Raw genomic sequence first — 16,885 nt, forward strand, 5'->3', positions numbered from 1 at the left:
AGGAATTGTTTGACAATTATTTTTAAGAATAATTCTAAAAAATGATTTTTTTTAAATTATTATCTGATTTTTATAAAATAAAAGTTTATTTTATTTAGAAACTTAAAATATTCTTAATATATTTTTAATATTTTTAAATATGTTTTAAAAATAACTTTTATATCTAATTTTTTTTTTAATCATTTTAGATATTTGTATAATTATTTTTTTAAACAACTCTAAAAAAACAAGTGAAAAGAAGTAAAATGTATTTTATAAAAACACCTTATTTTTTATTCTTTATTATAAAAAAGAAACATAGTAGAAGAAGAAAAGAAACAAAATATTATGTATCCTTCTCATTCATTATCAGAAATATGAGTAAGAAAGCTCTAGATATAGGAGACTGAAAACAAAGAATGATATAACTGATCTGAAACTAATTTGTAGCTAATCTGTAACTAATTCCAGTTCATCCCCTTATAATTGTTTAACTAACTAACAGAATTTTAAGAGAATCTTAATATTCTTAAAAACAAAAAAAACAGATTAAATATATTTTCTGTATTTTTTTGTTTTAAAAAATATAAAATTGTTTTAAAAAACAATCCTCAAACATGTGAGATTTAAGCCACTAAACGAGGATACCAACTAATGAGATCAAAGCATAAATAAATGGAATCAAATTATATAGGTATTAACAGATAAAATTATAGTGCAAACAATGAGAATTAAAAATATGCTTCTGACACCTTTTGATTGATGATAGGAAGAACTTAATAAAAATGGATATAAAAAGTACAACTCAAAACAGAGATATAGTGAATAGTGATGATACAAAATCCCAGTGCATTATGAATTGTTATTACAACTGCTTATCTGTTGTTAAAGAGGCTAGAATCTGCTTGAGGTGCGCGTTGTATACACAAGGCCTCTCTGATTGAGCTAGGTGGCCTGCCTTCTCTATGTATTGCAGTTTCGCTTTCTCTCCCAATTGTCTGCAACCCAAGGTTCAAATATTTCTCACTGGTGATTATCACTACAAATGGTTAAGTCATTGGATTTGGATCAACCCATTTAAAATGCGTTTGGAAGTTATTCTAAAAAATATTTCTAACATTTTTAACATTTAAAAAATAAAATTTTTCAAGTATTAATAATATTAAAAGCGCTTTCTAAAATTATTATCAAATGAACTCTTAGTTTTTTATTCTTTTTATACTATATAATAAAAACCGGAATGCATTTTATTATGACACTATATTTATTTACGATTATACCATCAACCAATTTTACGATCTAAAGCAAATCACATTTTCTTTCTCTATCATATAATGGCATAATGGTAAATAAAAATAAATTTTTTAAGGTTAGAGTGATGATGTGAAGAGTGGCCAGACTGATTATTGGCATAACACCACATACATCAACCTTTATTTATCATTACAGCACCTTCCATCTTTCATTTAAGAAGATGGGAGGAAACCCACAAGATCGTTATCGAACAATAGAAAATTTTCAACCCATTAATAACATCAAACACATTCAGAACCCACCATTACATAAGCTGATATTTATACGATACAAGCTTAAATCAATAATTCATATACTTAAAAATATATTTGACAATAATTTTAAAAAGTGTTTTTAATATTTTTAATACTTAAAAGATAAAGATTAGAAACACTTTCTAAAATCATTATTAAACGTACTCTTAAAATGCGTTTGTGAGTAATTCTATAAAGCATTTATAGTATTTTTAACACTTAAATGATAAAAATTTTCAAGTATTAAAAATATTAATAGTGTGTTTGAGAATAATTTTAGAAAGCGTTTTTAATATTTTTAATACTTAAATAATAGAAAATTTAAAATATTAGAAATATTAAAAGCACTTCCTAAAATTACTATCAAACAGATTCTAAGAGTGAATAGTAATTTTAGAAAGTATTTATAGCATTTAAAAATTTGTATTATTTATATGTAAAAAATATTATAAATATTTTCTAAAATTACTATATTAATTACTATATATGATTTCTTCGTTAAACACTATAAATCAAATTTAATTAGATAAAATTTCTTTATTTTTAAAAAATTAAAATTTTTTCTAAATTTTATATTGACACTTTTTAATCATTTTCAATTTACATAAATATTAACTGATCCATGTGGAACAAAACTTACTCATGAAGGAAAAAAAATTGGGTACTCACTCTGTTAACTTGTGGGCAAGTTCCAAGTGGAATATCTTGTCATCATCGTCACCCCACGCAACAAATATCCTCTGCCAAAAAGAAAATAAAAATTTTAAAAATAGAAATGGTGAAAAGATAACGTATTTGTAAATCTAATCTTTCTTATTTTGTTCCTTGAAAATAATCCATTTTTACATAAATACCCCTCAATATATTTGATTATTTACATGTGTTTTAAAAAATATTATTTTTATATAAAAATAATAATACAAGAGTATTTTTTAGAATTAAAAAAAGTGGAAGATAAGATTTTAAAAATGGCGGAGGTGGTGGAGCCGCCGAAGAAGAGCAGGTCCGGCACGTAGACTGAATAATGGCTTGTCAGATTGAACACTTGAAACATCCACGTTAGAATTCCATCTGCACCGAAGCCATGAACAAAAACCACACTGGGCTTCTGAATAATCTCTTCAGTTTTGGGTTTGGTGGGGACCCAGAAGTTCATGACCGTTCCCTGGCTCGATCTCCACTTTTCTTGGCTCAACTCCGGCGAGTTTCATGAGGGTTTGGAGTAAGGCCTTGTAGAGTGTCACGGTGTTCACCATTTATGGTTTCTGTGTGTGATCTCTCTCCCTCTCTCTGATCAGGTCTCTATGTATAGCTAAAGATTGAAGACAGAAGTGGAGAAAGGATTAAATCCCAACCAACCATGGTCCATGGTCATCTGGTTGGAATTGAATTATGGTTTTAATTAACCGTACACCAACTCCTGAGGTAGCCTGCAGGAAAGTGAACGATTTAAGTAAGTTGGCCGATTTTTTAAGACAGGCTAAATTTGGGGCCGTTGGTGGGTGTTTTTTAAAAATTGTTTTGGAAATAGAAAACAAAAAAAGGTTTTTGTTTTTTTAATTTTTAAAACATTAGAGTGTTTGGCAAGATGTTTTAAAAAATAGTTTTTTTTTTTTTATAAAAAAAAAAAAAGCTTGTTTGGATAAAAGAATTTATATTATTTTTAAAAATAATGTATTACTTTTATTTTATAAAAATTTTATAAAATTAATTTATAATAATAATAGGAAATCAAATTCAAGTTAAGTCTTATTAAAAAATAAAAATTAAATCCTCAATTATATATGAGTTAAAGATAAATAATTTTTTTAAATTATGAAACAATTTTTTTATTGTAGTGAAATAAAAATTTTATAAGATAAAAATAATTTTAATATTCATTTTTAATACAAGTCAATTAAGTACTTTAATTAATTTTTTAAAATTTTTATTTGATCGTGATTTCTTATGATTTTTTAGAAACTTTTTTAAAGTTAAAAGAATAAAAAAAAAAGTTTTTTATTGTTTTATAAAATTAAGGATATTTGGTAAGTTATTATTATAAAATGATTTTAAAAAAAAACAAAACAAAACAAAAAGGCTTGTTGGATAAATTGCTTTTTTTTTAAATATGTATATTTTGCTTTTGTAAAAATATTTTAAATTCAATTTATATAATATTAATTAATTGAAGTCTTATTGAAAATGAAAATAATTTTTTAATTATAAATAAATTAAAAAATATATAAAACAATAATATTATAATAAAATCATAAATTATATTTTTGTAGAAAATTTACTATTTTATGATATGTTAGAAAAAAAATATTTTATTATATTAATAATTTTTTTGTATTAATTAGTTTATTATTTAAGTTTTAAATTATTTTGAAAAGTTTTATAGACTTATTAACAAATCCAATGTATTAAATATTGCTTAATTTGGAGTTAATTTTTCTAACAAAATAATAATAATAATAATTCTATGTAAAAAAAAAATAATAGAGTGTATATGTTTTTTTTATTATTTTTAAAGACTAATGAAAACAATTTTTATTTGTTCTCTAAAAACTGTTATTTATTTGACTTTGTTTTAAAAACTTGGAAACATAAAATAATAACTAAATAGTGTTTTGAATTTTTAAAAATATAAAATTATTTTTAAAAACTCTGCCAAACAAACTCTTATATTATTGTATGAGAGTTTTACTTTTGATATGAAGTTTCTATGACTTTTTATTTTTAGGAAAAAAAAAACCACCTTAAGTGTATTCAAACCAACACTTAGACCATTGATTTTGAACATTTTTTTTTTATTAAAGGTATGTGTAGACCCCCATTTTGGGGAGACATCTCTACAGCCCGATTATGACAAGTGTCATCGTCTGGGATGACCACGTGTCACTCCAAGACTGGTTGATAAGGTATCAAGTTAGTGGTTTTGATGGCCAATGGAAGCTTGACACGTGGAGATTTCTTTCAGCAGAAAAAGCTGAAAACCGTTGAGGTTGGCAGCTGCAGGGTAGTGGAAAAAAAAAGAGGCTCGGCCGTTAGAGATATTTTAGAGAGAGACAGCTGAGAGAGAAAAGGGGGGCAGGCTGGATATTCAGGGTTGCTAGAGAGATTGTGAAAGGAGCGGAAGAGCTTTTGGACAAGAAGGGGATAGCAGGAGAGAAGTGGCAGGGCATTCCTTTAGGCTGCTACGGAGGAGAAAGAAGCTGAGAAAGGGAGGATACAAGTTGAGAGTAAGAAAGAGAGAGTGGTGTATTTTGGAGAGTATAGGTAGCTCGGCTGTTTCATTAATTTGGTTGATTTCGGAGGAGGATTTAGGGCGTTTGGAACAGAGCAACCCAAAGCCAAGCTGGTCTTGCTAGTATGGAGGCAACCTACAGAAAAAAAAAATGTATGAAGCTATGCTTGTGGTAATTGCTGCTGCTGTGGAGAAATCAAGCAGATGGGCCGAGGAAATGAAAATCACTACACTGAAATCACGTTTCGAAGTCATTAGTATTTCTTTAAGGGGTTGCAGTCAGCTTCAAGGTACTCTGTTTAAGGAAGTCTGATTATCGAATCTGGATGGATTAGAGAGAGGTCTGAGTGTACACTAGATGAAACAGAGCTAAATCAGAGCATGAGAAGATGAATCTCAGGCATTGGGGGGTCTCCCTTTGGTTGGTTCATCCTTACATAATAGCACTGAAATCTAGAGGTTCTCTGCTGGAAGTGGCTACGTATTGAATGAGCAGTCTCAGGCTGTGGTTAACTCTCACATGAGTTCATCATTTGGGAACTCATTCAATTCTATTCCTGGAATGGGACGTTCTAATCTTGGTCCGATTTTTTGAGGACGTGAATAACACAGTTTTGAACAGTGCAGCAAATTCTGGGTCGAGTGTTGGGGCGAGTTCGTTGGCTACAGATGCCAACTCGGCACTTTCAAGAGGTCCTCACTTGCAGAGAATTGGATAAAACACCTTCAGACCATGCAAGCCAGATCACCTTTTCCTATACCCATTTTCTCATTAAACCTCTCTACTCATTCCACCAATCCATTACCTGTTTCCGCCCATGCATGGCTGTTCAAAACTCCTCAGATTCATCCACCCACGCTCATGAGAACATGCAAATCTGGTCATCTCTCTCATACCCATATCCCTGCACCTTCATATTTTTCCCACCACTAAAACACCTTCTCTCCATTATCTGCCATACCCACGTCACATATCTCCCCTGCATATACTCATTGGACTACAGCTTCAAAACCTATTTCTCTCTCTAGATTTCCACATTGTTCTCACCACCATCACTCAAGGGATTATTCTTTCAATACTCGAAAATCACAGAAACCGGTTCATGGAAAGAGCAAGCAAAGCTGTCCTTGAATGACGCCGGCGGCGAAGCGCCTCCGCCATCACCGGAACGCCAAGCAACCATTGAAGCCCCATACCCATCACCCCATATAACTCATCTTCGGTTCATTTCATCCTTTTCCTAAGTATAAGGGACCCCACATATAGCCACTGTTATCTCATTATCCTTCATCACCACCTTCACATATCCGTCTCTCTCATTACATTCTCATACCCATTTTCTCTCTCTAAACCTTCCCATACCCATTAAACTCATTTCTTCCAATATCCCTCTCGCTTATTTTCTCATATCTTTCTTCACTCATTCCCCCTTCCCATTTCCTTATCGTATGCATGTATGGCCATGCATGGTTCCAAATAGCTGAGCTGCTACGAAGTTCAGGAATCCGATGGGTTGGTCAGAATTGGTCTGAAGAAGAAGCCATTGGACCTTGCCAGGCTTCCTGCTGCATGAATCCCGAGGGAGGAATGGTATCTTACCAACTGCAAAGGATAGCTTGAGCCTTACAACGGGCAGCAGGGTAGCAAATAGCCTCATTTACTGTCACTCCATCAGCTGCTGATTTCTGTTTCTTTGAGGAGTCCAATGAACCAAAAGCTGCTGCCCCAAAACCTCCATTTCTGGAAATGCATCTGATGATTGCTGCCATAACCGCTTAAAACCTAGAGCCAGCACTGAATTGGGCTCCCACTAATGGCGACAAACTCGAACAAAATGGATCAGACCTTGAGCTGAAGTTTCACCACTTGCAAGTTCTTGGAGATACCGCAAAAGGTCCGCCATGGGATAGGTGCTCGGGTGCTATTCTTGGAGGTTTCTTTGATAACAAAGATGATGAACCGTGTGCGAAGACTGTGGAGTATCTTGCAGAATACCCTAAGGCATATACGGGTTGTGCATTAAACATGGGGATAATTGAAAAATCTGAATATGACCGAATCTGCATGGTGTTTCCGGTGTGTGAAGTAGCAATGAGGCTTTGTGGCATCTTTGGGACCCGTTTCCTCTCTCTAGTTTGGCATGCATGGCCACCTTTGGTGGGCCACCCCTGAAACCCACGTGTCATACCCCTACATTCCCGTGCATGGTTTTCAAAAATTGATTTTCAAATAAAATCCTTTTCAAAGGTTTAAATCCTTCAAGTTTTCTTTCTTTATCTTAAATAAATCCTTTTTTTAATAAATCAATTTTTACCCTTATCCATTCGTCAAACATTTTTTACTTTTTTATTTTTATTTATTATTGTTATTATTAGTATTATTATCATTAATATCAATTTCTCTTTCTTTCATCTTTTCTTGATTTTAAACATTTTCCTTTTCTTAAAAAAATATATAAAAATTGGTTGTCATAATTATTTTCGGCAAATATTTTTCTATAAATCCTCATTGTTTTTAATAATTTCATAATTTTCACATTTTTAATAAGCATCTATTAAATTCTGTAACTCCGAATAATGGAAATTATGGAATTAATTCATGCAAAAATAAACGGGCTTTGGTGGGGGCCCCACATATGTGAATTGACGATTGATTGATTGTTTGATTGATTTACTGATTAGTTGATTGGTTTTCCCGGCATGATTGATTTGCTCTGCTCTTGATATGCGCTTAATTATATCTGTTCATAATTCACTAACCCTGTTCCATGATAGCGCGTTGCTGTTTGCCGCCCAGGTGCGCATCTATTCATATTTCGCCTATTCTTTATACATGCTTTACTTCTCATATTGTGCATGATCGATTTGAGTATTCATCGTCTTCCTCATTGATTGCCACGTCAGCTTCATTCCATTAGTAGAGACCCGACTTTAGGGACTTAGAGGGGTGCTACGGTCTTTACCGTACCTTCCCGATAAGTAACCTGACCCCCGAACCCAATCCGGTTTTTCACAGACCGCCTTTTCCAAAATAAGGAGTCACACTTAGGGTTTTTCTTTCTTATTTTGTTTACCCTTTAAAAATAAAACAAAAATAAGTGGCGACTCCAAGTCAAACTTTTTTTCTAAACAATAAATAAAAACCAATTTTTGAAATAAAAATCGAGCTCGCCATCGAGTGGGAAACGCATTGAGATTGAGCCGAAATGTGGGGTCCACAGTATGTAAGTTTTATGATATCTCATGTTGGGTAAAGAAGAAAATTTGTAACAGGATATAATTATGGACTCCTCTTAATCATGTGAACTTGTTTTAAAGTCTTGAAAGTCCATTTGGAATCGAAGTAGATAATATCTACACATTAGGAGCGGGTCGTTATAAATTGTATTAGAATTGATCCTAACTTTAGTGTAAGAGTTTGTTTAGCCCAACCCCATAATCTTGTGAGACACAATGTCCTCATTATATTATATGGGGGGTCATTGTCATGTTCCATATCAATTAAGAGATAAAGTCTTTTAAAGTCGTAAGACATTAAAACTTTTAATTTTGAATTGAACGTTATATCAATATAAAAAATAAATAATTAAAATAATATATTTATAATTCCAATTTTTTTTTAACAAAAATAGACCAAAATATTTTTTTATAAATAAAAAACAAATTGAGGTAGATATACCGTAAATAACTGTGATCTTTTTTTTTATAATTTCATCGAACAAGCTTAATATAGACTTGGCCCACCTTCTGTTTCCAGATTTATCATAAAGCAAGCCATAACTATGCTTGCTGGACAGTTCAGTTGGTGGGCAGTTTTGTGACACCCGCCACGTGGCTATAAATTTTTCTGTCGACATGGCTTACATCGTTGAATTATCAGCTGGAATTAACTTTCACGTGTCTACTAGGGTCATTATTTATTACAAAGGGAATAACTACAAACACACAGGTAGTGAATAGTGATGATACAAAATCCCAGTGAGCTGAGATTGTTATTGCAGCTGCTCATATGCTGTCAAAGAGGCCAGAATCCGCTTGAGGTGGGCGTTGTAGGCACAAGGCCTCTCGAATTGAGATAGATGGCCTGCCTTCTCTATGCATTGCAGCTTCGCTTTGTCTCCCAATTGTCTGCAACCCAGTCATCAGTTATCACTACTACTGCTTCTAAGTCATTGGATCAACCCATTAGGGCTTTGGTTATTTGATGAAACAAAATGGACTTACTCTTTCAAGTTGTGTGCCACTTCCAAGTCAAAAAGCTTGTCACCATCGCCCCATAGCAGATATATCCTCTACCACAACAAGGAAAAAGAGAAAGGTTAGGTGAAGACAACGGGCATCTTAATATCTCTTAAGTTGTATCGATCGGTTCCCTCCTTGCTAACCTGGTGGTAGTGGTACGGTGTGAAGTCCTCGTCCCTGATGACCAAAGCTTCCAGAAGTTCTTCTCTCTCCTTTCTGTGGCTGAACATCACCTGCCATCCATTGCCCAAAACTCACAAACAATCTTCCAAAACTTGTAATGTATGACCTCTCTTTAAATATGTTCTAAGAATATATTTTTATAATAAATATTTTTTAAAAACAGACTTTTTACTGTAATCAACAATAAAAACAGATTTTTGAAAATGATTTCTAAATCTCAATTTGATATCTAATTTTTTAAAAAAATAAATAAAATGAATGGAGTCTAAATAGAACCTTCCCTTTTAGTATATTAATTCTGGCTCTATAAAAAAATAAAGAAAATTAGCAGGTTTTTTTTTTTTTTTTTTAGCTTTTAATCTTTTAGTGATTTAGTTTTTAAAATATTTTTTTTTAAAAATGATGAAAATAAATAAATTAAACCCATGTAAATTAAAATTTTGATTTGAAAAGTTTATTTCATTATATAATTTTAAATTAATTTTTAAAAAACAATTTGAAATGAAAATATTAAAATTATTTTTCAAATAATTTCAAAATAATTTTTTATTTCATATAATAACAATATATATCATATTAAAATTCTAAAGTATATGCAAAAAATCTATAATAGTAAAAAAAAAAAGTTATTGCTTTCTTTTAAATATATGAAAATTAAATTTTGAAAATGCTATTTATTAATATTAAATTTTAATGAAATTTATTAATTACTAAAATGTTATATTTGGATGGGACTTGTCTAAGACGAAACTCACGCGCCAGAAAGGTTAAATGCATGGTAGCAAAACCGAGAAGCGAAGCCTACCTCAAGATAGTCCTTGAAAATCCAATTGGGAATCCATGGCGGTAACCAGTGAGTACCGACTCTGAACATCTCCTTCACGCCTTCCACAGTGGTCGGCATCAAACACTCCGACCACCGCCGGAACCCTAGCCTCTTCAGCCTCCGATTGCTGAGCGACTCCGTCAAGGCCTCCACCGACCCGCTCACCACCATTGACTCCACCAAATCTGGGTACAGTTCAGCCATCTTGAACCCAATCATGCCTCCGTAGCTCAACCCCACCACCACACACCTCTCCACCCCAAGCTTCCTCAACCCAGTTGCCAGACACTCCGCCTGGAACCTCGGCGACCTGTTCCCGGCGGCGGTGGCGGAGTCCCCGAAGAAGAGGAGGTCCGGCACGTAGACTGAATAATGGCTTTTGAGAGCAAGAACTTGGAACATCCACGTTAGTATCCCATCCACACCGAAGCCATGAACAAGAACCACATTCGGCTTCTGGGTTTCTTCATTTTTTTGTTTGGCGGGGGCCCAGAAGTTCATGACGGTTCCTGGCTCGATCTCCACCTTTTTGGGTTCAACTCCGTTGAACTTCATGAGGATTTGGACAAGGGACTTCTGCAGTGTAACGATGTTCACCATTTTTAGGGTTTCTGTGTGTGGTCTCTGTCATTGATATATATATATATATATACACAGTGAGAGAAAGAGAGAGAGAGAGAGGATAAGAACAAAGTTGACAAATTAAACAATGAAATCCCAAGCAATTTGGCTTGCGGTTGTGGGTCAAGGGTGAGCTGGTTAGAATTGAATTGTGGGTTACTTTGAGGAGGGACAACAATGAACATGAAAGAAGCTACAGAAATCTGACTGTTGAAAAGACCTTTCTTTTTTCAAAAAGAGCATGCAGCAAAAGCGGCTTCACTTTTCTGACCATGTGATACTGAATTCAATTATTTGACACTTTTCAAGATAATAAGAAACGCGTGTTGTTTTAATTCAATTCGGATTATGTAATAGAAGTGTCTTATACATTTAAAAAAAATTATTTTTAAAATTTTTATAATTTTGAGATAGTAATTTTTTAAAAATATTTTAATATTTTAACTCATTTTTCAAAATAATTATATTTTAAAAGATTAGTCAAAATTGGTGGGAGAAAAATATTTTGAGTGGAAGATTTGTTACGTGATTTCAGTCCGTGGTGCTTTAGATTTGCTCCTCCCAAAATAGAACCCTTAGAGTTGGGTCAATGGAAGATTAGGTATTTGTCCCCCCAACCCCTCCCTAAACACATTTTGGCATTATCTGATTTTGAAATTAAAAGCATTTCTCTCCTTTTGGTTAGTGTTTTTTTAAAATAAATCTTATTTGATATTACCTTTTATAAATAGAAAATAAGAATAATGGGGGTAAATGTAGATTATAATAGTATGAAAAGAGTTGAATCAAATTCAAAGAGTGAATTTTGATTTTTATAAAAATGATTTTTTTTAATAAATAAAAATAAATTTCATATTATTAACCCAATTGTTTTCCTAATAATGTTTTGATGATAACAAATAATGGTTAAGTTACTAATTGGTTTGAATTATAAAGAATTTCGAACCTTAGAGTTGGGTCAATGGAAGATTAGGTATTTGTCCCCCCAACCCCTCCCTAAACACATTTTGGCATCATCTGATTTTGAAATTAAAAGCATTTCTCTCCTTTTGGTTAGTGTTTTTTTAAAATAGATCTTATTTGATATTACCTTTTATAAATAGAAAATAAGAATAATGGGGGCAAATGTAGATTATAATAGTATGAAAAGAGTTGAATCAAATTCAAAGAGTGAATTTTGATTTTTATAAAAATGATTTTTTTAATAAATAAAAATAAATTTCATATTATTAACCCAATTGTTTTCCTAATAATGTTTTGATGATAACAAATAATGGTTAAATTACTAATTGGTTTGAATTATAAAGAATTTCAGGTGTTATTTTGGAAATTTATCAAAGGACCTATTAGATGCAAGATCAAGATTTTTGGAAGACCGTTAATCATATGAAACATATGTAAGATGAATGCATGAGTGCACTTAGGATTTACATATCATTTCATGCATCTTTGAAAAACTCGATTTATGCTTTAAAGTTACATTTCCATCAAAATCCGAGATCTAGCAAATGAACCTTAGACAAAACATTTCAAAATTGGCATATAATTTTACATAAAGACCTTGCCTAAGTGTTAGAAGCAAAAAAAAAAAAAAAAAAAAAATATAGGTTTTCAGGCTAAAAATGGTGAACCAGTCGAAGCACTGTCCAAACCGGCTCAACCGGTTAGGGTACCGGTCGACTGGTTCCCTCTTCCCGGTCAAGGTTCGATCGAGAGATGCAAAAATACTCTCTCTCTTCCAATAGCATTTCTTTCTCGGTCAAGGTAGTTGTCTTCCCGATCGAGGTCCAATCGAGGGTAACGGGCACCTGTCAAGTATTAAATGTTCTAACGGCTAGTGAACCGATCAACCCCCAACTCGACAAGCCAATGCTACTTTTTGGTTTTTTGGCTCTCGAGGTTAGAAACATATAAATAAAAAGCTCAACTTTATGTATGACCAAGAGAACACTTGCATTTATTTGTTTACCTACTTGTTCTTACCTTAAAAGCTCTCATTCTTTTCTTGGTGTTTGAAATCTTCATTTGCATACTCTTTAGTGCACCTTTGCGATTCATCATAAACTTAAGTTGTATTTGAGTCATTGTTGAGAGATTCATACTTGTCAATTGAGTGCTAAATCCTTCAAGTAAGTTTAAACTTGAAGAGATTGTGTAAGAGCTCATTGGAGTCAGAATCAAAGTGTAAAGGTGATTGAAAACTTGGTTAGAACTTTAAGTTAATGGAACTCTCACTCAGTTAGAAGCTTGAGGAGAGTGGACGTATGCAAGAAAGTGTTGAACCACTATAAAATCTGAGTTTGATTTCTCTAACTTTATCTATTTTTATTTACTCCTTTTGTGCTTAAATTTGTTGTGTTTTAAAAGATTTTTTTTAATCTCAATTCACCATCCCTCTGACGTGTTTTCTCTTTTAAAAATTAACCTTTATTTTTTTACATATTTATATTTGGACTTACTACAACACAACAGTATATTTTTTTAGTACCTATCCAAAAGATATTACCAATCAAGTAATACCATATATATATATATATATACACACATTGTTAGATGTCATTGTTTACATCTATTTTCATTTATTTGTATCTTTATAATTCTAAAAAATTGTTTTTAAAAATTTTTTTTGAAAATAATTTTCTAATTTTTATAGAATAAAAGTTTGTTTAAGAATTAGAATATTTTTAATTTTTTATTTATACTTTAAAAATAATTTTTATATTTAGTACTTTATTTTTAATCATTCTAAGTATTTATATAATATTTTAAAAAATAAGTAAATAAATTAAAAATAATTAAAAGATGTTATTTAAAAATACCTTGTTTTTTTTTTAAGAATAGAAAATAAAAACTATTTTTTTAATTATTAATATATTTTTATGCTTTTTTTTATTTTGAAGAATTGAAAATTGATTTTAAAAACAACTTGAAACTAGAGTTTTGACCCAAAATAGTACATTGAAAAAAAAATCCAAAAAATAAACTTATTTCCAAAATAATGCCTAATCTAATGCATCTGTGCCACATAAGTTGTCATGTTATAAAACTGTAGTTGGTGTGATGGTCTCCAAAAAGCCCGCGGCCCGCTTTAGGCCCGGCCCGGCCCAAGCCCGTTTATGGGCGGGCCGGGCCGCGGGCCTAAATTTAGGCCCGACGGGCCGGCTCGTAGGCCCACCCTTAGGCCCGCCCCTTTAAAAAAAAACTACAAAAATAAAAAGTATTAAAAAAAATATTCATTTCAAAATTTTATTCATTGAATGTATAATTACATTTAAAAATGTGGGAAAAGTTTACATCACTACAAAATAAATACATCCCAACTAGGTTGGCACCTATTTATTTGTCAATCATCTGTATTTTTCAACCACAAAAAATAAAAATAAAAATATAATATACATTTAGTCATTATTTTCTGGCAGTGATGGCGAACTATCATGCATCCATGAAGATCTTGATAATTTTAAAGATTCCATATCGGCAAGTATCTCTGTTTCTCGAATGGAATCGTACATCCTTTTATCTGCTATTTCCCAATCTTTCACACATATCTCTGCTTCAATAACATCTGGCGCTAAGTTGCATTGTTTTTTACTAACTACTCTTCCACCTGCACTAAAAGCAGCTTCTGATGCAACTGTACTCACAAGAACTGTTAGTACATCACGAGCAATTATAGAAAGCACAGGATATTTGTGTTGATGTGATTTCCACCATATTAAAATATCAAAATCTTCTTGATCTTCAAATGAAATTATATCAGTATTAAGATATTTATCTAAATCAGATGTATTATTTGGAGAACTATTTATTGTCTTTTTTCGACTTTTCAACATTTCTAGAGCTCCTTTATAAAAAGATGAGGAGTTTGTAGATGTAGGTGGTAATTTAATACTATTAATATTATTACCATATTTTTCTTTATAATAGTTATATAAATTATGTAATAATGAATTTATTTCATTTTTAATTTCTTCAATTTTTATTTGGTCATTAAAATAAATAATTGTTAACCATTCATCCAAAGCTTCAAATTTCAATCTAGGGTCCACAATTAAAGCAATATAAAAAATTAAAGGTATTTCCCCCCAATATTTTCTAAATTTTTCTATCATTGCAAATATTGTATCATTAAATATTTCAAAACTTAAATATTTTTGAAGTACAATAAAAATATTAGTTATTTGCATAATAACTCGATTTGAAGTTGGATAATATACACCACAAAAAATGTTTGTTGAAGTATCAAAAATTTCAAAAAGATCTGCAATATGCCAATCATAATCACTTAATGCATAAATATCTGCTTCACAATCATTGTTAAGTAATTGTATTTCATATAATTCGACTACTTTTCTATATTTTGTAATATTTTGTAAAAGTTTATATGTGGAATTCCATCTAATGGTCATATCCAAATTTATATTTTTTCTTTTCATATTTAACATTTTGCAACAATCAAAAAATAATTCATGTTTTGCTTGAGAACTATTAATACTATATGCAATGCCTCTAATTTTTTCCAATGTATTATCAACATTTTTTAATCCATCCTTTACAATTAAATTTAAAATATGTGCACAACAACGCACATGAAATATTTTAGCATGATCTTCTTTTACTTGCCAATATCGTTTTAGTCTATGTATTGTTGTATCATTATTAGCAGCATTATCTAATGTTATTGTCAATATTTTATCACGAATGCCTAAATCTATAATTTCATCATTTATTAAAGATGCTATATTTTTACCATTATGTGGAGCATTTATTAATTTAAATGAAATTATTCTTTTATTTAATTTCCATTCATTATCAATGTAGTGAGCAGTTATACATAAAAAACCAGTGTGAGTTAAAGATGTCCAAATATCAGATGTTAAACAAATATTTCCTTCAAAATTTGCAAAAAAAATTTTTAAAATTTCTTTTTGTGTATAAATTTTTTTCATAATATCTCTTTTAACTGTATTTCCAGACCAACCTTTAAATTGAGGATTAATACCTCGTTGAATTGTTCCTACAAAATCATGAGTTTCCATTATGTTGAAAGGTTGTTCTGCTCTTATTATATAATCAATCATTTCTTCACGACAGTTAGATTCATAATAAGAAAATGTTTTTAAATTTCCACTTTCATTTTTACCTAATTGCATATAATTTCTAATATCTACATTATTTTTAGTTTTACAATTTTCGTGATGTCTTTTTAAATGACTTGTGTCTGCATTTGAGCCACCAGTAAGAAATTTATTACAAATTTTACATTTTGCTTTTATTTCTTTTTTATTATTTTCTAAAATTATTTCTATTCTATAAAAAAAATTCCATATATTTGAAGTAAATTTTTTGTTTGATGATATTTCATCACATGGACTAGATGAAAAAGCACTTGTCATATTATAATTATTGATAAAATATTATGCCAAAAATAATAAAGTAATAAATATAAAAAAAATATATAACAAAAAAATAAAGTAGTGGGGGTGAAGTATGTTACTCAATTAGAGAACCGATGCAGAAATTCCTAGCAAATTTGAACTCTTGGAGCCACCAATGCTTGTTTTGCACCACCAACAATATTGTATAATTTGAGGGAAAAATAAAAGAATTTGAAATATTGTAGAATGTGAGAGAAATAGAGAGAATTTGATGAAAAAATGAAAAGGAAGAAAATGTATTTATAGGAAGGTTTTTTTAAATAAAAAAAAAAAAAAAATTGGCCATGTGACCGTTGGAGCCTTTAATTTTTTTTAAAAAAATAATATACTTTATATATATATATATATATATATATATATATATATATATATATATATATATATAAGCACAAAAGGAATGTAGCTCAGTTGGTTAGAGCCTTGATATGAAAGCATGAGGGGAGAGGTTCGAATCCCCCCCCTCTCCCTTCCTTTCTTTAAAAGCCATTTTGGCTTATTTGAAAAAGCCCACGGCCCGGCCCGCCAGCCCGCGGGCTCATAGGCCGGGCCACGGGCCTCCTATTTACGGCCCGGCCGTTGGAGACCCTTAAGTTGGTGACTACGGTTTTATTTTTCCACGGTTTTAACTTTAAGTTTAAAATAAAATTATTATATTATTTTGATTTTAAATAAAACTTATCTCATTATTTAAAAAATAATAATATATGAAATTAAATAATTGATATTTTTAATTTTATATAAAATATATATTTTTTCTAAAACGGTTAGAAATTCTAGTTACAAACCACGGTTTTAACTTTAAGTTTAAAATAAAATTATT

General features: G+C 30.9%; 1 protein-coding gene across 2 annotated transcripts; it reads right to left on the reverse strand.

The window, feature by feature from the left end:
• Positions 1-710: 710 nt before the first annotated feature.
• Positions 711-10,702, reverse strand: LOC100853904 (uncharacterized). 2 transcript variants are annotated; one of them, XM_059735832.1, is made up of 4 exons: positions 9,986-10,702; positions 9,141-9,230; positions 8,980-9,047; positions 711-977 (listed from the first exon to the last, which is right to left on the reverse strand). In XM_059735832.1, the coding sequence occupies exons 1-4, from the start codon at positions 10,604-10,606 to the stop codon at positions 845-847; spliced, it is 912 nt and encodes a 303-aa protein (XP_059591815.1). In that variant the 5' UTR covers positions 10,607-10,702; the 3' UTR covers positions 711-844. The 2 variants fall into 2 exon arrangements, with proteins under 2 accessions (XP_059591815.1, XP_003631665.1); XM_003631617.4 differs by lacking the exon at positions 711-977 and adding an exon at positions 8,621-8,883 and having other exon boundaries at positions 9,986-10,676.
• Between the last annotated feature and the right edge of the window lie 6,183 nt (positions 10,703-16,885).

The sequence above is a fragment of the Vitis vinifera genome, chromosome 3 (genome assembly GCF_030704535.1).
Source record: "Vitis vinifera cultivar Pinot Noir 40024 chromosome 3, ASM3070453v1".
Taxonomy (NCBI): domain Eukaryota; kingdom Viridiplantae; phylum Streptophyta; class Magnoliopsida; order Vitales; family Vitaceae; genus Vitis; species Vitis vinifera.